Below are 25,913 nucleotides of genomic sequence, written 5' to 3'. Positions count from 1 at the left end.
CCTCGACGACATCTGGTTCCTTCCTGGTTCCACCCGGTCACTGGCTAGTGACCTAGACTCTGTCCCCTCTGCTTTCAGGTCTTCTTCAACTTCGATCCACCCTTGGATCCACCCGGACGTCTTCCTCCTGGTCACCTGCAGCATCTTCTTCCAAGGCTCCATAGGAATCAACGAGAAAACCCGACACACTTTGACACCTATGCACCCGCAGCCCGTGGGTGAGGTAACGCGAGTACTTCGGTGCTCCTGTAGGGATTGACTATCCAAGTGTCTAGTTTTGTTAGTTGTCCATTCCTAGTTAGACCGGAAGTGTCCTAAATCTTTAATTACTTACCTTTTAAGTTCCTATTGACTTTCTATTGACTCTCGCGTGAGTGTACTGACACTGCACGCGCCGCCTGTGGGCCTCCTACTCCTAACCTAAGGTTCAGATAGTACAGCCCCAGCGATTCTCCAGGCCCTAGGCCTTTCCTTTTCCCAAGTCGTGGTTCTTATACCACTTAATTAGTATATGGTTTTACGCGCCCCTAGGGCCTAACTGTAAATTGTGCTATTTAAAGTGTTTCTAAGAGTATTTTGTTATGTGCTTTTGCCTCTGACCTCATAAAGAGTTCCGAGGAGTGTTAGTAAATAAATACATATATATTTTATATATATCCTGTGTGGTGTCCTTTCATTTGGTATTCAAGGGGTTACATATGGTAAAACAGCTGGCTTTACACGCCCTCAAGAGTCTTTTAGCCTAAGACTGTTCTGTCCACGCTACCACTAGGATAGCTGGTCTATAAGGTTGACTTACAACCATCACCATAAGGGTTGTTTGGACTGGTGCAAGGTGTTCACTAGAATAGTGAACATCATATACCAGGCCAACTTCTCACAAGACAGTTTTAGAAAATGATTGGTTTTCCAATAGTGCAACTTCCATTGTTAATGAGTGTAAATAACCCCAACAGGTCTTTAGGAAATATTAGACTGCTCCTTTGTTAAACATTTGCTTTACACTCTGAGGGGTTTGTCCAAAGGGCCGACCGGTTCAACCCTTGCCTCAGTTACTTTACTATATCCCACCAATATGAGTTTTGTGTTCTAATAGATGCTTTTTCAATTAATACTGTACTGTTTATTACCATCTGAGATGTTACAAATGTTGCAACCTGGTACTGTTGCAGCAATAACATTTCAGGTCTCTTATACGTTTAACAAACCTGTGGTAGTGTTAAATCCTTACCCCCATGCCCACCAGTTGCATGCCTTCCCCCTTTTTCATCTAATTGAAAATCATACAAAACCGTAAATAAAAGATGCATGTGTCCACTGTTGATTCTTAGCACCTTATATATATTTTTTTCCTCAATTCAGCTATGGCTAGCCCCTGCGGTCCCAATGCGATAAGAACCAGTAACTTTGTCCTCGTTGGATCCCATAAAATCACATTGTCTTCCATAGGCAACAATAAATTTGCTCTGGACAAGGTAATTTAATGTTAAATGCAGAATTACTTTTCAAGTGTTTCTTAATGTTTTTTGGAATTTTTAAAAAGTATGTTAATCTTTTTAAAAAAAATAGATCTTTCACTTTTTCACAATTTTCCTTTATTTTCAGTCGTTTACACATTGGGTTCACTTCAGTGTTGCTATCTTTTGTAATGAGAACTTGTTGATTGTCTTCTTTACTAGCATTTTTCATGCGGTGTGCATCCCAAAATGAGTCGCCTGAACTTTGTCATTTTTTCTTTCTTCCCCCTTCTAGCCCAGAACACAGATTTCCTTGCTTCTAATTGCATCTGATACTTTCTTGGGCAACCCAATCAATGTACCTGCAGTGATTGTGCCCTGTGATATTCAGTGTTGGTTAAGCCACCCACATTTTGGCTCCCCTTTTAGACTGCACTTCAAGGGATCCATTTACTAATATGATAGAACAGCCTTATAATGGAGACAGGATGATGTGGTTGATGCTTGAGAACAAATGAGTTAAATGTACTAGCCCATCCGCAACGTTGGCTCCTCCTGTAGCTCTTCGATCTTGATTGTATTTCCAGACGATTGAGTTCTGTAGTTGCTTTTCACCATTTTGAAAGCACAAGATAAGTATTTGGAACCACTGCAAAAACTTAAAAAGTTGGGTGCTACCATGATTGCTTCACAAGCAATGCTTTGTGGAATCATGCCCCTCTGTCAAATCCTAACTACTTTGCCAGTCTCTTTAATTAAGAACAATGAAATCAATAGCAGGTTATAACTTTATGTGAAAAACCATGATGGAGGTGATTCTCATCAGCGTGCCATAGCAGTTGCCCAAAGTTGATTGCCAATGATGGGTTAGGTAGATGGGCATAAGCAGGTTTAAATATCGCAATGTTTATTTCGGTTTAAAAAATTAAACGAGGGAAAGGACTTTAATTCCTGTTAAAAATAAATAAAAGACCTGAAGGACCAAATTTCTTTTACAACTTTTATTTTTATTTTAAGGCCAGGCAAAAGTGAGATGTGGCGGCTGCACACAATTCAGGATAGAAATTCTAAAACTCTGTTCTGAAATCTAAGAAAACTGTTATAATAATTCCATGTCACTTTTCTGCTTGGTGCTTTGTCTTGTCTCACTTCTCAATTTCAGTAGGTTTTGATTGATCCATGAGGGTGAGGCTAGTGATCTGCAGGGTTGGGGTCTAAGCCAATCAAACCTATATTGTTAATGCATCATGAGATTCCATGTATGTGGCCATGGTGATAGTGAGTTTTTCGCACAGTTTAGGATACAGGCAAATCTTGTTTCAGAACAATGGAAGTAAAATGTAGGTATTCATTATTGGTTGTCAGGTGTTGCAACACTCATCCCTTTCAATGGCCTGTTGAGTTACATAATGCCATGGTTCTGTTTAATGGGATGTGGAATCTGATTAATAATTCATGATGATTTGGTATTCCAAACCCAAGTTGCAAGTGTGGTGACATTCACCCTTTTCACCTGAACATCTCTTAAATCTGTGTTTCTCAAAATCCCACATAAGTCATTCATACAAGCTATCAGTTCTGGTCTACATTACTTTGTCATTCTAAGTGGGTCCATCCCAAAACTGAATAACAAACTAGTCTTTTCAGAACAGATCATGGATTCACAATAGACTTAGGTAAATCAGGACAATGTAACAAAACTAGCTGGGGATTTAGTTGACTGTGAATTTTGGATCAAATTCAAATGTGTACATAATCGCAGTCTTCCTGTTCCAGTAATGTTTTAAGATTATCTTCATCAAAAAATAATTTGATTCGTAATAGATCTCCTAGAAATTCTTCTCAAAGTATATGGTTGCAGACTGTGGAATGTGTTCCCATTCCCACAACAGGACATTTTATTCAATTACATTTGTTCTTACCTTTAAATATTTTGTATTTTGCACTGTCCTTCGATATTGTGTCCATGATATTTGATGCCATCCAAGCTTACTACCCAGATATTTTAGGGGCACACCCTTTGAGGGTCATCTAGAGCTATTCTCCCTTTGCGACTAATACTTCCTGCATGACAGGAGTGACCAGAGGTTTTAGATGGCCCATTACAGAGTGGTTTACTGCCACTTTGTTTTTTCAGTAATAACAAAGCACTGTATTCAGCATGATGCTCCTCTTGGTCAGTGCCTGAGATCAATAATTCAGGCCACCTCCAAGGAGCCCGTCCTCCAGTTTGAAGATCTCTGGTTTAGAGAAAGAGCCGTGAAATGGTTGCAGAGAGAGCAATTTGGATTAACATTGCAGTAGAATTAGTCTCAAGATGTATTGACCTAGTCCTGTTCCTTTTTGAAAATCTTAATACAAATTGTTTATGTATTACCCTTTCTACCGTGTGTTGTCTTTTCCAAGTGCAGTAGGTTACATGTTAGCATAACTCATGGTAAGGTATTCCATTTGCATACCTCTGAATGATGGAATTAGCCTTCTTGGAATTCACACTTGTAAAATGCAGGCCACAGCTTATGTCAACAGCAAACATTTAACCCTTTGAAAGATGTTTCCAACATTGAATCTTTAGTTGACTTGTCTGTTTTCTTACCATGTTCTTGAGAAACATAAAATCCTACTTTTCGCACAAGAATGTTTCCTGAGTCCTGCCAGCAGTGAGAGGACTGAGGTGTGAGTGGATTGGAGCGTGATTCACATTATGCCCTGCTAATTGGCTCTGCATTTAGTCCTAATGTTTTGTCCTTTTTCAGTTTATCTCCCTCCACTGTATACTTGCATTGTTTCACAGCCTTAAACCTAGTCCAACTTTAATCTTATTTGGCTTTAAAAATGTTTCTGAATGCTGTGTCCTCTATAAGCTTTGGACTTAACCGCTTAATAGGTGATAGTAGTCCTTTATCGCTTGTTGCAATTGGAGCTAGGTCAATGAGGTGTCACCCTTATGCTCGTTTCTCTGAGGCCAAATGGAATGGAGAACTGTAACCCTGCGCCTCCTTCCTCCTACGGGGCTTTGACCGGCTGCCCCCAGGATTAGATCCTTGTGTCTCCATGGGATCTTCCCAGGACAACAGTAACACACTTGCATGTTGTCAAGCTGCGACTTCAGAGCGCAATGAAAGTAAGAAAAAACCAGGAGGCAGATTTACGTTGCCTGACGCATCTCTGCAAATCGGCAGAGATGCGCCAGGAAAGATACGGCACGCAAGTTCATCCTTGCGCCACCCATGATGCGCTGCATTTACAATGCGACGCACCATGGCGCAGGAATGAACAGATGCGTGCCGCATCTTGGGCGTAAAGTTGGCGCAGTGCTGAAGTTGTGTTGCGTGCGGCACGCAACTCCAGCACTTTTCCAACTAGCCCTATCTTTAACGTGGTGCGTCAAGCCTTACGCCTGCTTCAAGCAGGCACAGGGTTTTGACGCATCAGCGTTGGGAAAGTGACTCAGTGAAATCTTGTAGATTTCACTGAGTCACTTTTCAGGGGCGTTCCTGTGACAGAACGCCCCCCCCCCCCCCCCGCACCGGAACGCCTACATGAAACCTGACGCAGGTTTCATGTGGCGCAGGGTCTTACACCGGGACGCATCTCCATAGATGCGTCACGTTGTAAATGCCTCGTAGGGATGCGCCACATTTACGCCGCCTTGCGTGACGCAACAGCGGCGTAAACGTGGCGCAAGGGGCTTGTAAATCTGCCCCAAGGATTTTAAGGGAGAGTCCGAAAGTAGGGTGTCAAATATGGAAGCATTAACACTAGAGAAGGTAGGGCAAAGCAGTTCAATAGGCTGCATAGGCATCAAGGCAAAGACAAGGTATGAAACTAGTTTTAACTAAGGGAGTTTCAATATGGGGCAGAAAAGTCTATGAACCAGATGACTTACAAATCTTCCTTTAATTTCAGTAGGACATCTGTCTTTCTCGGCATGGATGACAGAGTACTCAATGTGGCTGGCAGAATACAAATATTGCTGGATAGTGCTGTTACTACATTTGGTAGACTGGAACCCTTCTGCTCAAGCTACCATCTAATGTCAGTAGAATGGTCTACAATGTTTTTAGTGTTCCATAAGGGCCACCACCACCCAGTTGTTACAGGTTGATCATTATTTCTTAAGAAATATGCAAATGTATTGCCACAAAACGATAGATTAAGGGTCCAAAAAGAGGGTGCTTATGACTGTATTGACTATTAAGGGGGAGCAACTAATCAACACAAATTAAATGGTAGGGCCCTAGTAAAATGGGCGCTTGGTAAACTCAGTAAAGTTTCATCTGATAGACTGTTGTAGATTCCTTACATTAGAATTTCCCCCAGGCGTCCGTCTGAATCCCGAGATTTTTTTCCAGCAGTACTCCCGTGTGTCTTTAGGTGGTGTCGGTCTGTCGGCTTCGCGTCATTTGTCTGTCGTGGGAGCTGTTATGTTGCGGGACCTACTTTGACGCCGCCCATGCGTGCTGATATCAGTTCTTTCTTTTTCCGTGCCAACCTAGTGCAGAGCCGGAGAGAGCTACCCCTAGCCTCTTTTTGTCTAACTTTTTTCTACTTTTGGTCTACTTATTTTACAAGTCTTAGAATCCTGGTGCGTCTGATGTCCCAGTAAAGGACTGGCTTGAAGACCTGCAGTTCCTGCCACAGGATGACGTCCGTGACGGTTCCGTACCTCGTGTGCCTCTGGTGTCTGGAGCGTGACCATGACCCGTAGTCTAGCTCACAGTGCTGGACAGTGAACCTGAATGCTTTGTGGTATTGGTCCAGAAAGCTTCTGAATGCCCAGTGCTCAGCTCCACATCGCTCTCGTTCGAGGGGATGCTCTCGAACAGTCGTGGAGCTCACACTCTTCAAAGTTGTCTGGGAGATCTTTGGGTACGTCAGAGAAGCACACGAAGAAGTCGAAGAAGCTGAGGCGTTCTTTGACTACTCCCATTCGGTCGGCCAACACAGGATCCAGAGCGTCGTTGCTCGAAGGCTCCGTCACCGGTTCCTAGTTCTGAAACTGGTCCGCGCATCCTTGCCTTTGCAGGAGCTGGAGCGTCTCCTGCCCAGATCAGAAATTCTATGAGGCCATGTACCTCCTCTTTGGGCAGCCTGGCTCTGCCGGCGCACCTTTGGGCCCCACGGAGTCAGTCTGGGGCCCTAGAACTTCAGCACTGGTAGCTCCGGAGGGTCCCCGTGGATCCAGGCCTGGATCCGGATCGACGCCAGTCTATCTCACCCGACCTTCCCCGATGACGCTCCAGGTGTCGACCGTGCCCCCGGTCACGCCGACCCCATCCTCCTTCCCGAAGTGGACACAGTCTGATCGACGTTGATTCGAAAGCCGAAAGGGACTTTCATCCCTGTTAATTCCTAGTACTCCTTTTGGGCCAGGAGGAGGACTGGGAGGGGGCGCTGGACACTTAAACTTACCAGCTTGAGGAACCGGACTGGCAAATAGACCTGGGTGATGCTGGTGATCTGGACACGACCCCTGACACTGGCTAGCTTTCTGTCCCTAACATGGCTACAGAGGAGGGAGCTTCTAATGCTGTGGTGGTGAGAAGGGCAGCAGATATCCTAGGCCTCTAGCTCCCTATGGTGGCAGTCAGGACTAACCTTCTGACAGAGTGCTTTGGCCTGTTGCTTCCTCTTCTAAACCCCTTTTGCCACTCAATGAAGCCCTCACATATGTCCTTCTGGGCACTTGGTCCAAGCCCAGCACAGGGGCTCCTGTGGATAGGATGATTGCCTGCCACCACCGCCCCACTCTGGGCTACCTAGCTTTCCTGACCCAACACCCCTCCCCAAGAGAGCTTGCTAGTCCACACCTCCTCATCAAAAGGCACATTCCATTCTGCTCCCCCAGATAGGGAATCCAAGAAGCTGGACCACCTTGAGAAGATGTTCTCTTCCTCCATCTTGGTGTTGCTGTCGGTGAATACCACATGCCTCTTGGGCTGATACTCCCATCCTATCTGGGATATGGTCACGCAGGCGCTGCCTCAGCGCCGGGTAGAGACAGTTCTCTCACAATCAAATGGAGATGGGAGAGACTCAGCCAAATTCACCATGCGATGTGGACTTGATACCACTGACTCACTGGGCAGAACTATTTCCACGTCGGTAGCTGTTAGACACTACGCCTTGTTGAGGACTTATGACTTCTTGGGGGATGTCCAGTCTTCCTTGATGGATACGCCCCTTGATGGCACTTGCCTTTTTGGCGAAAAGGTAGACTCTGTGCTTCAGCGCTCCAAGGATTGTCGAGCTACAGCCAGGTTCTTGGACCTTGCGGCTACCTCTTGTCCACCTGTCTGCCTTTCGTTGCTAGGGAAGGGGTGCCCAACCACGTCCTATCCAGCCTAGCCAACGAGTCATGCAAGCTGTCCAGCCTCTGCGTGGGACCCAGTGTCCTTGTGGTTCAGGAAGCCAGTGGGTAGGCAAGTCCACTCCCCACACCACCGCCACAATCTCCAAATCTTCCTAGTCTGTTAAAGGCCCATCACCAGCAAGACGGAGGCAGAATCTGTCACCAAATCTTCCACCGGCAATCTTATCACGTCGGACTGGTGGGTTCTGCAAATAGTCCAAAGGGGCTACTCTCTCCCCTTAGAGACAACCCGTCCCTCCATGCCACATTCTTACGATAGCATGTCGGAGGATCATTTGGCACTTCTCAGGAAGTATTTGCTATCTTGGCTGAGGGAACTATAGATAGGGTCACTGTGCCCGATGTAGGTCGTGGTGGTTATTCCCGCTACTTTCTGGTACCCAAGAAAACAAAGGCCTGTGTCCTATCTTAGACCTCCGGGTCCTCAACTTCTTCCTCCGGAAGGAGAAGTTCAAAATGCTCACCCTAGCCCAAGTTCTATCTGCAGTCGACCCAGGAGACTGGATGGTGGCATTGGATTTGCAGGACGCTTATTTTTGTATCCACTTGCTGCCAGCCCACAGCTTCGGTTCACGGTGGGCCGCGAGCATCAGGTCTTCACAAAGGTGATGGTGGTCGCAGCTCATCTACGCAGATCAGTGGTTCCATTCTTATTCTCCGAGGCTGCTGGGCCTCATGGACTCCTGCTTGTGGATCATGCCAGATGGCATTTGTGGACTCTGCTGTGGGACGTAAAGTTCCAATGGGTTCAACATATGGGGAATATTTCCGACTACATCCAGATCTTGGAGGGAACTGCGCACCAACTGCAGTGTTGGCTAACGAACCAAGAATGGGTCAGAGGCAGATCCTCTCCCTTCCCCAACCAGATCTTATAGTGTTGACAGATGCGTCCCTTCTTGAATGGGGCGGCCACCTAGGAGAGGCAGAAATCGTAGGCATCTGGTCTTCGACGGAGTCCGGTCTTCATATCAATCTTTTGGAGCTCTGGGCAACAAAAGGTTCTACGCCTCTGGACATGGCTGGAACATCCGGACATAACCCTGGTGGTTCAACACCTGGCGGGTGACCTGAACCCCAGGGCGGACAAACTCAGCCGTCCATGCCTAGCCAATCAGGGATGGCATCTCCATCCGGCGCACGGTCTCTTTCAGCGATGGAGAGAGTCTTGGTTAGATCTGGTTTGCTCCGACGAGAACACATAATATCATCAGTTTTGTGCGTTGGAGTTTCCAAGGCAGCACTCACTCTGCAACGCTTTTTGTCGCGATTGGAGCTTCGACCTCCTGTACGCCTTTCCACCGATATCACTTCTGCCCAGAGTGTACAAGAAGATCAAGCGTGACTGGGCTCAAGTCATTCTTGTAGCTTCTGACTGGGCACAGAGTCCAGTACCCCCGACTTCTTAGCCTGACTATTGATCCTCCGATCAGACTTCCCCTTTGGGAGGACCTTCTGTTGCAGCAGCAGGGGGAGGGGTGTTCCTCATCCGAGCCTGTCCAGTCTCCACCTCCTTGCGTGGAGATTGAGCGGCAGCAGTTGACAACTTTTACCCTTCTTCCCGAAGTATGTGATGTTATCTTGCCAGCCAGGCGTCTCAACTAAAACGGTATACACCTGTATATGGAACAAATTACTAGCATTGTGCACAGCAAAGGCTGTTGACCCTCTCTCTGCTCTTCTTTGTCCTTTGGTACATTCATTCCTTGGCCCAGCAGGGATCTGCTTTGGCCACTCTTCAAGGATACCTTGCAGCCATCTCTGCTTTTCTTCGGCTGCCAGATCAGCCTTCTTTATTCAAATCACCTATAGTTAACAGATTCTTTAAGGGCGTTACTCGTCTGTTTCCCCCTCTTCTCCCCCCCCCCACCAAACTCCTTTTGTAATGCCTTAATGGGATTTAAATCTGGTTCTCATCTTTCTTGTGTGCTCCCTTCGAGCCTCTTCTTAACGGCCCCCTCAGGTTGCTGACTCTCAAAACTGCCTTCCTTGTTGCCATAACCTCTGCTCGCAGGGTGAGCGAGCTGCAGGCTTTATCTTCTCAGACCCCTTTTCTATCTGGCTATCCAGATAAAGTGGTGCTTCGGACCAAGCCTTCCATATATCACTCTGCCCGCCTTTTATTCCCCCCCCCCTGCATCCCTCCAAGGAGGAGGAGAGACTCCGCCATCTGGACCCAAAACACACATTGTCTTTTTATCTTAATCGCACAAAAGACTTCCAGGTGGATGATCAACCCTTCATTGGCTATGTAGGTGCCAAGAAAGGCCGGGCTATTAAAAAAAACGGACCATCTACCAAAGGGTTGTCCTTTGTATTTAAATATGCTATGCTTTGGTGAAGGACCCTCCTGTGGGGTGCGTGCTCATTCCACCATAGCAACGGCGGCAACCACAGCTTTAGCACGTGGAGTCCCAGTCCTAGACATCTGTCCGGCAAGAACGTGGGTATCCTTGGACACGTTTACCAGACACTACTTCCTGGACAGCCAAGTCTGGAGGGACGGGTACTTTGCTCTTTTGGTCGTCAGGGACTTTCTGGTATGATCTTGGTTTGCAGACCCTTCGTGGATGGTATTGCTAGGGTATCTATTTTAGGGTAAGGAATCTACAAATAACAGTCTATCAGATGAACAAGTTACTTACCTTCGGTTACAATGTATCTTGTAGAGACCTATGTTGTAAATTCCTTACCGCCTCACCCATCCTTCCCGCTCTGCGAACTGATTTCTAGGGATAGGCACTCCCCTACAGGTCCCTAGTTTTGGCACACCAGTGGTCCGCGTCTTTTTTGATTGCTATGCGCTTCTGGCGTTGAAAGTTGTATCGGAAAGAGACACGTTAGTGATGAATTCCTTACCTTGGAATATCCCCAGGCGTATGACTGGATCCGGAAAGTTTTGCTTAGTAGTACCCCTGCCCATCAGTAGGTGGCGTCCTGCGGCTCCGCGTGAGTCACTGGCGTCGTCAGCGCCGAGACGATGTCACGGAAGGTACTTAGGCGCCACCCATGCGCGCTGATGTCAGTTCTTTCTTTTTCCGCGCTGGAAGCGCAGCTCCGGTTTGACCACGTACCTCAGTCAATTTTTGACTACTCTTTTGAGACCTTTTGGCTCCACCTTTTGTCTCTTGTGCACTGAGGGATGCCCGGCTTTAAGTCTTGTGGGTCGTGCTGCCGTAACATGTCGGTAGCGGACCCCCACGATGTGTGCCACTACTGCCTGGAGACCAATCCTGATTCCTGGGACTGTCGAGACGGTCGGGCCATGGCCCAAAGGCCTTGCGGGAGCGGCACCGGAAGTTGCTTGAGGTCCGGCATTCCTCTCACGGCCGCTTCAGGTCTCAGGGCCGTTCACGAGACCGCTCGCAGGACCGGAGCCGTTGCTCCTCAGGCTCTAAGTCTTCGCCTTCAGATTCCGGTAAGCAACGCCATAAAAAGAAGTCGAAGAAGCGTGTTCGCTCTCTGACGTGTCGTCGTCCGTCCCCCTCCTCCCTGTCGCTCCCCAGAGGGTACAGTGTCTCCGCCCGTGGGGTTCCTCTGGAGCTGAGAGTCCCACAGCCTACCCATTGTACCTGGGTCTGCCGGCGACTCCCGAACAGATGCAAGAGTTTCTTGTTGCTATGGACTGCCTTTTTAGGCCCCGGGCTGGGGAGGCTCTCAATCGCGACCTCCCTACAGTGCCCCTGAAAACCAACCTCCTTACGGAGGTGCTCTAGACACCATCTGTCTTGTCGGAGCAGTTGCTCCCCTTCAATGAGGCCCTCACAAAGTCCTCTTGGGCACTTGGTTGCGTCCAGCCACAGGGGCGCCGGTGGATAAAAACGTCGCTAGGTGTCATTGCCCGGCGCATGGTGATCCCGCCTTCTTGACTACTCACCCTACGCCTGAGAGCCTGGTCATTCAGGCCTCGACGACGCAGAGTGCCTTTCCCACAGCTCTGCCAGATAAGGACTCTAAAAGGCTAGAGTCCTTATTTGGCAAGAGGTTGTTCTCCTCAGCCAGTTTGGGGTTGCTGTCGGTTAACACCGCCTTCTTATTGGGCCGTTTCTCCCACGCAGTGTGGGATTCTGTAGCTCCAGTCTTGCCTCAGTGTTCTGAGTAGGTCCAGGCTGTCCGTTCCCAAGCGATTGCGGAGGATAAGGATGCAGCTAAGTTTGCCATCTGGTGTGGTTTGGACACCGCTGATTTGTTGGGCAGGGCAATTCCCACGACTGTGGCTTTGCGGCGCCACGCTTGGTTGCGTTCCACTGGGTTCTCGCCCGATGTCCAGGGCTTGCTCATGAACATGCCCTTTGATGGCTCCCGCCCCTTTGGCGATTAAGCCGACAATGCCCTGGAGCGCTTTAGACGCCACAGCCAAGTCTTTGGGTCTTTCCACAGGCGGCACTCGCTCGGAGGTGCTTTTCGTCGCGAGTGGTGCTGCGGTCTATTGTACGCCTTTCTGCCTATACCACTTCTGCCCAGAGTGCTGAAGATCAGGTGCGACCGGGCCCAAGGGATTCTTGTGGCTCCGGACTGGGTTCGAAGAGTATGGTATCCCGAGGTACTCCGTATGAGCATCGATCCCCAGATCCGTCTTCCTTTTCGGGAGGATCTTCTGTTGTAGCTGCAGGGACGGTCTTGCACCCTAACCTGTCCAGCCTCCACCTCCATGCGTGGAGATTGAGCGGCGACAGTTGACACCTTTCGATCTTCCTCCCGAAGTCTGTGATGTCATTCTGGCAGCGAGGCGTCCCTCCACCAAAACGGTATACGCTTGCAGGTAGAACAGATTTGTGGCATGGTGCACAGCGAAGGCTGTGGATCCCCTTTCTGCCTCTCTGTCTGAGGTTCTTCTGTTCCTTCTCTCTTTGGCCCAGCTGGGCTCTGCTCTGGGCACTATCAAAGGTTATCTGTCGGCCATCTCTGCCTTTCCACGGCTTCCAGATCAGCCTTCTCTTATTAAGTCCCCGGTTGTTAACCGTTTTCTTAGAGGCTTTAAGCATACGTTTCCACCTGTACCCTTCGTAATGCGTCAGTGGGACTTAAATCTTGTCTTGCTTTTTCTAATGTGCGCTCCCTTTGAGCCCCATGATAACTGTCCCTTACGTCTTCTCACTCTAAAGACTGCTTTCCTGGTTGCTATCACCTCTGCCAGAAGAGTGAGTGGGCTCCAGGCCCTTTCTTCCAAACCTCCTTTCCTTTCTGTTCATCCGGACAAGGTGGTCTTAAGGACCCATCCTTCTTTTCTGCCAAAGGTTGTCACGCCATTCCACATTGGGCAGACCGTAACTTTGCCCACCTTCTTTCTGCCTCCGTATCCTTCATGGGAAGAGGCGAGGCTTCACCGTCTGGACCCAAAACGTGCGCTTGCATTCGATCTGCAGCGTACACAGCAGTTCCGGGTGGATGATGAGCTTTTTGTTGGCTACGTGGGCAAATAAAGGTCGGGCTGTGCACAAACGGCCATCTCCCGGTGGGTCGTTCTGTGCATCAAAGCAGGTTACTCCTTGGCCAAAAAGGTGTCTCCTGTGGGGCTGCGTGCCCATTCGACCGGGGCAACTGCAGCCACTACTGCGTTGGGACGCGGCGTTCCTTTGCCGGACATTTGTCAGGCAGCTACGTGGGCTTCACTGCACAAGGTTACCAAGCACTACTGCCTTGACAGTCATGTCCCGAGAAACAGCTTCTTTGGCCGTTCTGTGCTCTGTGACTTTCTGGTGTAATCTTGTTCTCAGACCCACCACCGGGGTTGGTATTGCTGGGGTATCTATTCTAAGGTAAGGAATCTATCACTAACGTGTCTCTTTCAGATGCACAAGTTACTACTTGTGTAACGATATATCTGTAAGAGACATTAGTTAGTGATAGATTCCTTACCGCCCAACCCATCCTCCCCGTTCTGCGAACTGAATACTAGGGTTAAAGTCATCCCCTTTTAGGGCCCTAGTTTTATGCACCAATGGTCAGTATCTTGCATGGCTCTGCATTTCGGTGCAGAAAGTTGTGTACAGAACTGACGTAAGAGCGCATGGGTGGCGCCTGAGTACCTTCCGTGACATTGTCTCGGCGCTGACGACGCCAGTGCCGGACGCGGAGCCGCAGGACGCCACCTACGCAGGGGTGCTGCTAAGCAAAACTTTCCGGATCCAGTCTGACGCTTTGGGATATTCTAAGGTAAGGAATCTCACTAACTAATGTTTCTTACAGATATATCGTTACGCAAGTAGTAACTTGTGTGTTAAGAACTGACGTCAGCTCGCATGGGCGGAGTCTGTGTAGGTCACGCAACGTCATCGGGATGGCTGACGCAGACCCGATCAATGCCACCTAATAACGCGCAGGGGTACTGCTGAAGGAGAAAAAAAGGTCCGGATCCAGATTGCCTGGAGGAAATTCTAAGATAAGGAATCTACAACTAACATTTGTCTCCACCAGATACATTGTTACTGAAGGTAAGTAACTTGTTCTTATAGCAACTTAAGTCCAAAAATAAGTTGGTGTGTCTGTAGGTAGTGATAATATTTTATCTGGTAATTTGGTAATTCAATCTTGGAAAAACTTAGAAGGTTCTTTAGTTTTATTCTCTGTATTTCTGTATAATAGTTTCAAGATACATCTGAAGAATTATAAAGAAGTATAGTAATCGAACTATCATGTTTACAATTATTTCCCCTCTTTCTACAGGTTCCATTTCTCTCTCCATTGGAAGGTCACATTTATTTAAGGTTGAAATGTCAGGTTGATTCATTTGTTGAAGAAAAGGGCTTTTTGGTGAGTTTTTACAGTTTTTTGTTTTTTGGAGTTCAAGATTCAACTTTGTGTTTGCACGATTAGGAAGGTTGTAATTCGTGCCAATGTATAGAATTGCTATAAAAGTGCATACCACGTCCAATATATCATTAAAGTACTGTCTAGGAACTCTAAAATGTACTTTTCGTAATGTTTTGGCCTCAAGTTTGTTGAGTAATCGTCCCCTTGTGGTCATTTTATTTTTATTCCAGCCTCGTTTAAGCAACGAGGGTTTCCCGGATTTCCAAGCAACGTCCTACTCCTCTATTGTCATGTAAGAATAGGGCTACTGAGGAGTGTGACTTCCATAAACGGAGTCACCGCTAAATAGTACTGAAGTCACAGATGCATGTGTGATTCTCCACACTCAAGTTGCCTGCATGGCCCACACTATTCGATTTAATATGTTGACTGCCTGGACTGTCCTATAGTCTGTGTTTTTGCCAAAAGTGCGGTGTAGTTGAGTATTTTTTCATGTGCTTACAAAGGAGTGCTTGTTTTATTTTTCACTGTGATCCGCCTTTTTCAGAGCGGTTACCAAGATTGCGTATTGAGCATAGTTTTTTGGAACGGGCTAAACTATACATTACCAGTTTCTTAATCATTTGCATTTAGCATTGCTCAAAAGATCCACTTCCACTCGCTAGAAATGCTGAAACGTGGGCAAGATAACAGTTTTAGTTGTTATGAAGGATATTGATAAATTGCATGTATACATTGTGCGCTCTTGATATGGGGCACCATCCCCGTATCCACCAGGAGCACTGCCCCAATTTGTGAAAGAATTGAAGACCAATTCTCCTTAAAGAACCCTTCACAGTGCGTTAAACCATTCTCTGGTCCATCTCTTTTTACTTACTGATTTTCTGCTTGTCATTGACCCTGTACAGTGCTGCTCCGCCTTTTGGCTAGGCTCGTGGTACAGAAATGTCATATACATATGTACGTACACCCTGGGTCTCTTAGCGCTACAGTCATTTAATGTACTGGATGGTTCTGGAGATAGATTAGTTGGAGTCGGTTGACTCAAAATTTAGGATCAAATTCAAATGCGGTCAATTTGCATTGTGTGGAAATATGAGCATAAATCACCTAATTCCTGTTTCAACAATCTGAAAGAAATAGGTTAGTGTTAGATTCCTTACCTTAGAATATCCCCTGGCGTCAGGCTGGATCCAGAAAGTTTTCATCAGCAGTACCCTTGCGCATCAGTAGGCGACGTCTGCGGCTCCGTGTCTGTCTTTGGGATCGCCGGGGTGACGTCATCGGAGTACTTGGATGCCGTCCTCGTGTGCGGACGTCAGTTCTTCTTTTTACCGCGCCAGCAAGCACAGATCCGGGAAGAGCAGTACTCTAGTCATTTTTTGACTAACTTTTCTGATCACTTTTCGAGTTGATTTTGACTCGCGGTGCCGTTAGGGATGCCTGGTTTTAAACCTTGCGATGCCTGTCGCCGCTTGATGTCGGTGATCGACCCCCACCATCGGTGCCTTTACTGCCTTGAGGCCTGCCACGATGACAAGTCGTGCCCCGACTGCCGGACCTTGACCACAATGGCTAGACAGGAGCGGTCCTGTAAGCTGCTCGAGCTCCGGCATTCGGCAGTCCTCGCCACTTGTCGAGTCACCACCACTCGTCGGGCTCCAAGTCCTCCGGTAAGTCGAAGCGTTCGAAAAAGTAGTTGAAGAGGCGTCATCGCTCTTCCAACTCCCCCCTGACGCTCGCGCGACACGGCCGGGGTTTCAGGCGACACCGCCCGCGCCGCAGCGTCCAGCTCCATACCCGCCGGTCCCTGGGCTGCACGTGACGCCGGAGGAGATAAGTGCTTTCCTGGTGGCCATGAGGATTCACTTCCCTCCGTCGGAACCTGCCCAGTCGGGACCGACTGGGAGCCCTAGCGGCCCCGCGGCCCCAGCGGGTGCTTCGGCCCCGGCGCTGTCGTCTACTCCGGCCTGATGCCGCAGGGCCCCACAGGACCCAGGCCTGAATCCGGGTCATCGTCAGTCGACCTCACGACTCCGCTGGTGCCGACCCCGAGGGTGTCGCTCCTGGTGCCGTCTCCGGATGACGCCGTCCCCGGTTTCAGTCCGAGTGCGACGCCGGAGCGGAGTAGCTCGGCGCCGTCTGCGACTCCGATGGGTGATCAATTCCCCCAAGACCCAGCTCCATCATTTTTCCCTGGTTTCCAGGACATGGTTGACGAGGAGGACTGGGAGGGGTCTGAGGACCTTCTGGCACAGCAGTGCCAGTTAAGCCAGGACTGGGCAGATGAGCTGGGGGAGGCCAGTGGTCTAGACACTTCGCCTGACACTGGATTCATCTCTCCTCCCTCCATGGCTTCGGGGGAGGGGGCTACTTATAGCGTGGTGTTAAACAGGGCAGCCAAGGCCTTGGCTCTTGAGCTCCGTGTCGCGGCCGTGAGGACTAACCTCCTCACTGAGGTGCTCAAACCGCACCCAAGCTCCTCGGAGCCTCTACTACCGTTTAACGAAGCCCTCAACGACGTTCTGATGGGCACCTGGTCCAAGCCCTCTACAGGCCTCCCTGTGGATCGGAACGTGGCCCGACGCCACTGCCTGGCTCCGGGTGACTCCTGCTTTTTGTCCGTTAACCCCACCCCCGAGACCCTGGTGATTCAGGCCTCTATGTCCCAGACCGCATTCCCGACCGCTCCTCCGGATTGGGAATCCAAAAGGTATGATCAGTTTGGGAAGAAACTGTTCTGCTCTTTGAGTTTGGGGCTGCGGTCTGTCAACACCGCTTGCCTTTTGGGCCGGTACACCCACTCTCTGTGGGATACGGTTGTGGAGATGCTGCCACAGTGTCCGGAGGAGGCCCGGACACGGCTTGCCCAAGCCCTGGCGGAGGGGCAGGATGCAGTACGGTACTCGATTTAGATGTTGACTTGACACCACGGACTCGCTCGGCAGAGCAATTTCCACGACAGTGGCAATTCGTCGCCACACCTGGCTGCGGTCTGCCAACTTCTTGGGGAATGTCCAGGCCACGCGCATGGACATGCCTTTTGATGGCCGTCGCCTCTTTGGTGACAAGGCAGATAGGGCGCTAGAGCGTTTTAAGGACTCCAGGGCTACGACCAAGTCCTTGGGCCTGGGCCAGAGCCAGCAAACGTCCGCTTTTCGCCCCTTTCGTGGCCAAAGAAGAGGCGCTCCCACACATCCAGCCAGCCACATGCCGCAGAACCAGTCTCAACGCGGTCGCAGACGTGGTTACCGCCGTGGCGGTGCCGGGGGACAATGGCAGGGTCAGTCCACATCCGCCCCCGCAGCATCTGCCTCTAAGCCTTCCTAGTCCGGCATTTCAGGCACATTCGACGCCAGTGGGAGGCAGGGTTCGCCATCACCTCCTCCACTGGCGTACCATCACGTCGGACAGGTGTCGTCCGAAGGGGCTACTCCCTCCCCTTCGAGGCGGCGACTCCTGCCATTCCACTGCAATACCACCGCATGTCGGGGGATAACTTGAAACTTCTGCGAGAGGAAGTTACGGCCATCTTGGCCAAGTGGACCGTCGAGCGCGTTCCTGGGCCAGGAATAGGGTGTGGTTGTTGTTCCCACTACTTTATGGTTCCCAAGAAGGGTAAAGGAGGCATACACCCTATCGTGGACCTCCGGAACGTCAACGGCTTCCTCCGAAAGGAGAAGTTGAAGATGCTGACATTGGCTCAGGTCTTAGCTGCCCTAGACCCTGGAGACTGGATGGTAGCATTGGACTTGCAGGATGCTTATTTCCACATCCCCGTCCTGCCGGCGCTACCTGAGGTTTGCGGTAGGCCATGAGCACTTTCAGTTTACCGTGCTCCCCTTCGGCCTTACCAGCGCCCATCGGGTGTTCATGAAAATGATGGCAGTGGTCTCAGCTCATTTATTTATTTATTTATTCAAAGTTTTATATAGCGCGAACAAGATCCTTACAGATATCAGAGCGCTTCACAATGACAGGGTAGGGGCAGTAGGAGTGAGCAGAGATAATGGAAGCAGAATAATAGTCACTGACATGGTATGATAATAATAACATACATAAAACATATCAATATACAAACAGGTAAGCAAGTAATATAAGACGGCACCAGTCATTGATCCCACTACAGAGGTGTTCAGGTACACCTTGGGTGTGTGGGTGGCTTATACCAATGACTTGGTGTAGAGAGAACACTGAGTGGGGGCATCGGGAGAGTGAATCAGTAACCCAAAGTGTATCATATATTGGTCGGTATTAAGAGAGTAGCGTAATAATGTCCCCCATCAAGTAGAAGTATAGTGCCAAAGGACCAGGTGAACAGAGATACAGAGCAATGCAGAGTCTCTGATCCAGCACCTATAAGGTTCAGGAGATCTTGGCCAGAAGGATGGTTTTCACCTCTTTCTTGAAGAGTGCAGTGGAGGAGATAAGCCTGGTTTCAGGAGGGAGCGCATTCCAGATCCTGGGTGCCATTCCTGAGAAGGAGCGCTTGTATGTTTTCTCTTTCCGGAATCTACGAGGTTTCAAGAGTAGATTTTTTGTACTTCTATTGGATCTCGAACCTCCTGATATAGACAACTTTTGAGCGAGGTAGTTGGGTGCATTGTGGTGCACGGCCGCGTGTCATAACTGCAATTTTTAGCTGTATTCTAGCTTCAAAAGGCAGCCATTTTAGAGACTTTAAGTCTGGGGATATATGCGAGTGTTTTCTTGAGCCAGTAATGAGTCTCGCGGCAGCGTTCAGGGAGGCTCTTAAGGGTGCTGTTGTGGATAGCGGGAGTCCGCTGAGGGCCACAATTCCGTAGTCTATTCGAGGGATGACTAGAGCTTGTACAGCAGTTTGGAAGTCTTCGGCAGGGAGGAAAGGTTTAATTTTCCTCAGTGTGTTGATTTGGAAATTAGCTCCTTTTGTGGCTTTGCTAACGTGCTGCTGCATGTTGAGCTTGGCGTCGAGTGTGATGCCTAGGGATTTCGCCGAATCCACGATGGTAGGTTGGACATTGAGAGCTGTTAGATTATTGAGCCAGGTTTGGGTGGTGGAAATTTTCGCCGGGGGTGAGATGAGTAGGAACTCAGTTTTCAGAGCATTTAGTTTGAGGTGATTATCGGCCAGCCAAGATTGAGTGTTAATAAGTGTGGAGTTCAGATGTTTGATATCTTCCGGGGACTGTAGCTTTAGGTAAAGTTGTGTGTCGTCGGCGTACATATGGAATTGGACATTGGAAGCTTGGAGCAAGGTGGCGAGCGGTTCCATGACGAGGTTGAACAGTGTGGGGGAGAGGGAGGATCCTTGTGGGACACCTAGATCTGCAGGCACAGGTGTAGATAGCACATAGTCGATCTTGAACTTCTGAGACCGGTTGTGAAGGAAGGACGAAAACCATTTGAGAACAGTTCCCGATAGACCCATTCTAGTGCTTAGCAGCTCCAGCAAGTTCTCATGTTTGACCGTGTCAAATGCTGAAGAGAGGTCAAGAAGGATGAGGAGGCAGGACTCATTGCGATCAAGAATTTGGAGGGCGTCATCAATTATGTGTGTCATAGCTGTTTCCGTGCTATGTTTCGCTCGGAAGCCTGATTGATGAGGGTTGAGGAGGTCAAATTGATCAATGCGTTTTGTTAGTTGGAGTTGGACACATTTCTCCAGCAGTTTGGCCAGGGTGGGGATGTTGGTGATGGGTCGGTAATTGTTTAGGTCAGACGGATCAGCTGTAGGTTTCTTGAGTATAGGCGTGACTTGCCCCACCTTGAGGGAGTCTGGAATTAGGCCTTGTTGTAGGGAGCTATTGATGATTTTGGTCCAGAGAGGAAGGAGCAAGGGGATGAAGTCTTTTACAGCATTAGCAGGTAGGGGGTCAGTGAGGTGATTAGAGGGCTTCAAGGTGCAGAGCAGTTTGTGTATTGCTTCTTCCGAGTAGGTATCGAAGTACAGCCAGGATGCCTTGTTTTTAGGTTGATTGTTAGAAATTCTGGTGTGGTTGGGGAATCGGCTTACATCCATGATGAGGTCATTTCTTATGTTGTCAGACTTTAGCTTAAAGAAAGCAGAGAAGGCTTCACAGTGTGGGGTGTCGCTTGTTGTGCTGTTTGATTGTAAGGGTTGTGCCTTTGTTTGGGTCTTGATTAGTTCGAACAGCTTTCTTGGCCTGTTTTTTGATTGGTCCAACTGGCGGCTAAAGAAGTCCGACTTTGCGCGCTTTATTTTCCTCAAGTAGGCATTTCTCTTGTTCTTAAGCCTTTTGAGGTGCAGTGCTGAAGGGTCCGATCTCCAGGTGCGCTCTGCCATTCGCATAGTACGCCTGTCGTCATTGAGTCTATCGTCATACCAGGGGTTAGAAATTTTGGTGGAGACTCTCTTCAGTTGCAGTGGGGCGACTTCATTGACTATTGTATTCATAGAGTCAAGGTAGTGGTCGGTCAGTGATTGAACATCCAAGGCACCTGAGGGGGGAAGGAGGAGATTGCCGATGTGTGGAGGCAGGGTAGAGGGGTTAAGATTCTTCATGTCCCTTTTCCATGTTTTGGATTTGATTGGTTGAGCCGGGTTAGGTTTAACTTTTTCATTGATAAAGAAGGTGATAATGTGGTGATCTGACCAGTCGCAGGGTTGGATCGCCTCCAGTTGTGTAGAGTTCTCTTTGGCGATGATGAGATCGAGTATCGAGCCTTTGTCGTGTGTTGGTCTATCGCATATTTGGGTGAGGTCAAGCGCATTAAGGAAAGTTTTGAGACTATTCACCACTGTGTCTTTCTGATCGTTCCAGTGGAGATTGAAGTCGCCCAGGTAGACTTGGGTGATCTGCCGACCGGCATTGGAAGTGATCATGTCCATGAGTTGTTGGGTGAATATGAGATTGTCACCAGGCGGGTGATAGATGAGATGTAAAGCACAAACTTGTTTGCCCTCGCTGGTGATGTCGAGGCAGAGGAGTTCACAGGAGGAAAGGGAGGGGGAGTTGACTTTAGTAACGGAGAGGTTGCTCCTAAAAATGCATGCAATGCCCCCGCCCGTCTTGCCAGGGGACCTGTCCAGCCTAATGATGTGATAATTGGGGGGGACTAGTATGTCCATAATCGGGGTAGAGGCTTCAGTAAGCCACATTTCCGTTAGAATGGTTAGGTCCAGATCCATAGCTGAGACGAGATCAGCGATGTCGGAGGAGTGTCTCTGGGCCGATCTGCAATTGAGTAGGATGTTATTTGAGTTTGGGAGAGAGAAGGGTGGTCGAGCTTTCTAGAGTGAGTGGAACTTTTCTGAGGTTGTTAGGGACGGAACCTCTGTTGTTGAGTGTTGGGAGCCTCAGAGGGTTTGTAAGAATTGTGGGTATGGGGATGTGTGTGTTGGATATGTGTTTTACCGGACCTGGGCCATAAGAGCGTAGGAGAGAGCATAGGTCGCGGTCCGACAGTGGGTTGAGGACACGACGGGGGCGCTGGGAGTTATTGCGAACGGGGATAGTCGGCCAGCGCGGGTGTCGTTGGAGGCGAGGGTATGTAGGGAGGGTGCGTCGTTTGTAGGGTAGAGGGATGGTGGGAGGTAGACTGGGCTGTGAGGAGAGAAGGTCTTTGATTGCGTGGACATCTTTTTTGATTTGTAGAATATCCTCTTTGACTTGTTGGAGGGTGGATAAAGTCAGGTCAGGAGGTGGATTGGGGATGGGGTTGGTGGTGAGAGCCATTGGTGACTGGTTGAGTAGTGAGCTGGAAAGCAGGCAGGGTATCGAGGGGGGGGATATACTAGCGTTGTTGGAAGGTTCCGCGGTGCTAATGAGTGGGATGGCATTCAAAGTGTGGGCGTGTTTGTGGGCGAGGGGTGTGGGTGACGTAGGCGGTGGGTGGGAGGCATAGGTAGCGCCGTCAGTGAGAGACGGTGCTGGTGAGTAGAAGAGTGAGTGAAGGCTGAAGACAGTGGGGGAGACAGGAGGGTAGTGAGGGCTGAGAATAGGAGGTGGGAGAGAGGGGGATGCTAAGGTAGGGGAGGCGGTATGTTCTGTATGTTTTGTTGGGAGGGTGAGAGTGTCGTGAGTGGGAGTGGGGAGGGAGAGGTGTCCGCTGTGGGGGGGATCGGAGGGGGGGGTGGATAAACTCCGAATGGTGGTGTGATCCGGTGGTGGCGTGTTGTGGGTGAGAGTTGTTATGTCAGGTGTGAGAGTGTCGTGGGTGAGAGTGGGGAGGGAGCTGGGGAGGGAGAGGGGTCTACCGTGGGGGGATGGGAGGGGGGGGATAGACTCCGAGCGGTGGTGTGTTCAGATGGTGGCGTGTTGTGGGTGGGGGTTGTTATGTCAGGGGGGAGAGGGATGGGGGGGTATGAGTGGGGGTAAAAGGGGTCATGTTAGAGGGGCGGCTAGTATAGGAGGTGGAGACATTTGTGACTGTCCTTGGGGAGTGTGGGGCGTTAACAGATCATCTGTGCATATCAGGGGTTCCAGTCTTCCCCTATCTCGACGACTGGTTGTTGAAGGTGGGCTCTCCCCAGACAGTCGTCTCCCACCATCAGACTACGGCCGACCTCCTGCACCTGCTGGGGTTCTCCATCAACGTGCCAAAGTCACACCTGTGCCCCTCTCAGAAGCTCCTCTTCATCGGAGCGGTTCTGGAAAAGGCGCAGTTCGGGTATATCACCCCGAGCAGCGGGTTCGGGATATTCAGGCTCTGATTCCAATATTTCAGCCTTTATCCCGGGTCTCGGTCAGGTTGACGCTGCGGCTCCTGGGTCTGATGGCCTCCTGCATCTTACTGATGCATCACGCCTGGTGGCTTATGCGGGCTCTGCAGTGGGACCTGAAGTTTTAGTGCTCTAGCATCAGGGCAACCTGTCTGACCACGTCCTGATCTTGGATGGCACTGTGAGTCATGTTGCAGTCGTGGCTCACGAACCGCGATTGAGTCAGCGGCAGATCCATCTCCCTACCCCAACCGGAGCACGTAGTAGTGACGGAGCACGTAGTAGTGACGGACGCGTCCCTCCTGGGATGGGTGGGGCCACATGGGAGAGGCGGAGATCAGAGGCCTCTGGTCTCCTGCGGAGTCCCGGCTCCATATCAACCTTCTAGAGCTGCGGGCGATCCGACTTGCACTGAAGGCATTTCTTCCCTCTGTCCGGGGAAGTGTAGTGCAAGTGTTCACGGACAACACCACTGCCATGTGGTACTGCAACAAACAGGGCGGGTGGGGTCGGGGACCCTTTATCAGGAGGCTCCGCGCCTCTGGACATGGCTGGAACACCAGGGCGTCACCCTGGTGCTTCAACACCTGGCAGGTTCCCTGAATGCCAGGGTGGACTAACTCAGCCGCCGGTGCATGATGGATCACGAATGGCGTCTGAACTCTGACGTGGCGCCAGGTCTCTTTCAGCAGTGGGGAGAGCTTTGGTTAGATCTATTCGCCTCCGAAGAGCACGCGCAATGTCATCAGTTCTGCACGTTGGGATTTCCAAGGCGGCACTCGCTCTGAGACGTTTTTCGTTGCGAGTGGAGCTGTGGTCTGTTGTACGCCTTTCCGCCTATACCACTTCTGCCCAGAGTGCTGAAGATCAGGCGAGACCGGGCCCAAGTCATCCTTGTGGCTCCGGACTGGGCACGGAGATACTGGAATCCCGAGCTACTCAGTATGTCAGTCGATCCCCCAATTCGTGTGCATCTTCAGGAGGACCTTCTGTCGCAGCAGCAGGGAATGGTCCTCCACCGAACCTGTCCAGTCTCCACCTACATGCATGGAGATTGAGCGGCGGCAGTTGAGGCCATTTGACTTGCCTCCTGAAGTCTGTGATGTGATTCTGGCAGCCAGGCGTCCCTCCACAAAATCGGTATACGCCTCCAGGTGCAACAAACTTGTGGCATGGTGCACAGCAAAGACTCTGGATCTCCATTCTGCCCCCTTTCAGAGGTTCTCCTCTTCCTCCTTTCTCTTGCCCAGCAGGGCTCTGCTCTGGGCACTGTCAAAGGCTACCTCTTGGCCATTTCAGCCTTCTTAAGGCTTCCTGATCAGCCTTCTCTTTCAAGTCCTCTGTTGTAAATAGATTCTTGAAAGGCATCACGCACATGTTTCCTCCTGTTCCCTTTGTGATGCCTCAGTGGGACTTTAACCTTCTACTGACTTATCTGATGTGTGCTCCCTTTGGGCCACTTCATAACTGTCATCTTCGTCTTCTGACGCTTAAGACTGCATTCCTGGTTGCCATCACCTCTGCCAGGAGAGTGAGTGAGCTCCAGGCTCTATCTTCTAAACCTCCTTTCCTCTCTGTCCATCCGGACAAAGTTGTTCTGAGGGCTCGTCCTTTTTTCCTGCCAAAGGTGATTACAGCCTTTCATATCGGGCAGTCCATCACCTTGCCTACCTTCTTTCCGCCTCTGCATCCCTCGAAAGAGGATGAAAGGCTCCACCGTCTGGACCCAAAACGTGCGCTCTCCTTCTATCTAGACCTCACACGCCAACTCTGGGTGGACGACCAGCTCTTTGTTGGTTACGTGGGCGCTAAGAAGGGACGGGCAGTGCACAAGCGGACCATCTCTTGGTGGGTCGTGTTGTGCATCAAGGTCTGTTATTCTTTGGCGAAAAAGGAGCCTCCCGTGGGGCTGCGTGCCCATTCCACTCGGGCCACGGCGGCTACTACTGCCCTAGGTCAGGGAGTCCCCTTGCAGGACATCTGTCAGGCAGCTACATGGGCCTTGCTGCACACGTTTGCTAGGCACTACTGCCTGGACAGCCAAGTCCGGAGAGATGGCTTTTTCGGCCGTTCCGTTCTCCAGGACTTTCTGGTGTGATCTTGGTTCGCAGACCCACCACCGGGGTTGGTATTGCTGGGGTATCTATTCTAAGGTAAGGCATCTAACACTAACCTGTTTCTTTCAGCTGCACAAGTTACTTACCTTCGGTAACGATAGATCTGTAAGAAACAGTAGTTTGTGTTAGATTCCTTACCGCCCCACCCATCCTCCCCGTTCTACGAACTGATATCTAGGGTTAAGGTATCTCCCTTTGAGGGCCCTAGTTTCATGGCACCAGTGTCGGTTTCTATCATGGCTCTGAGTTCCTGGCGCAGAAAGCTATGTACAGAACTGACTTCAGCGCGCGAGGGCAGCGTCTAAGTACTCTGACGTTATGCCGGCGATCACGACGCCGATAACTGACGTGGAGCCGCAGACGACGCCTACCGAAGCACAAGGGTACTGCTGACGAAAACTTTCTGGATCCATCCTGACGCCTGGGGATATTCCAAGGTAAGGAATCTAACACTAACTACTGTTTCTTACAGATATATCGTCACCGAAGGTAAGTAACTTCTACATATAGAGTACTAATAATTCCAGAGATAAATTAGACGGTAA

General features: G+C 49.8%; 1 protein-coding gene across 1 annotated transcript in view; it reads left to right on the top strand.

Moving 5' to 3' along the window:
• The window catches only part of ANLN (anillin, actin binding protein), a 262,650-nt gene that overhangs the window by 218,054 nt on the left and 18,683 nt on the right, over positions 1-25,913 (top strand). The window contains exons 20-21 of the mRNA XM_078688221.1: positions 1,363-1,475; positions 14,500-14,586. Of these exons, the coding sequence (XP_078544347.1) occupies positions 1,363-1,475; positions 14,500-14,586 (200 nt within the window). The remainder of the gene's footprint in view (positions 1-1,362; positions 1,476-14,499; positions 14,587-25,913) is intronic.

This window comes from Lissotriton helveticus, chromosome 4_1, assembly GCF_964261635.1.
Source record: "Lissotriton helveticus chromosome 4_1, aLisHel1.1, whole genome shotgun sequence".
In the NCBI taxonomy this organism is placed as follows: Eukaryota; Metazoa; Chordata; class Amphibia; order Caudata; family Salamandridae; genus Lissotriton; species Lissotriton helveticus.
Note: the sequence above shows the minus strand (reverse complement) of the source record. Positions and strands in the feature narration are given on the sequence as shown.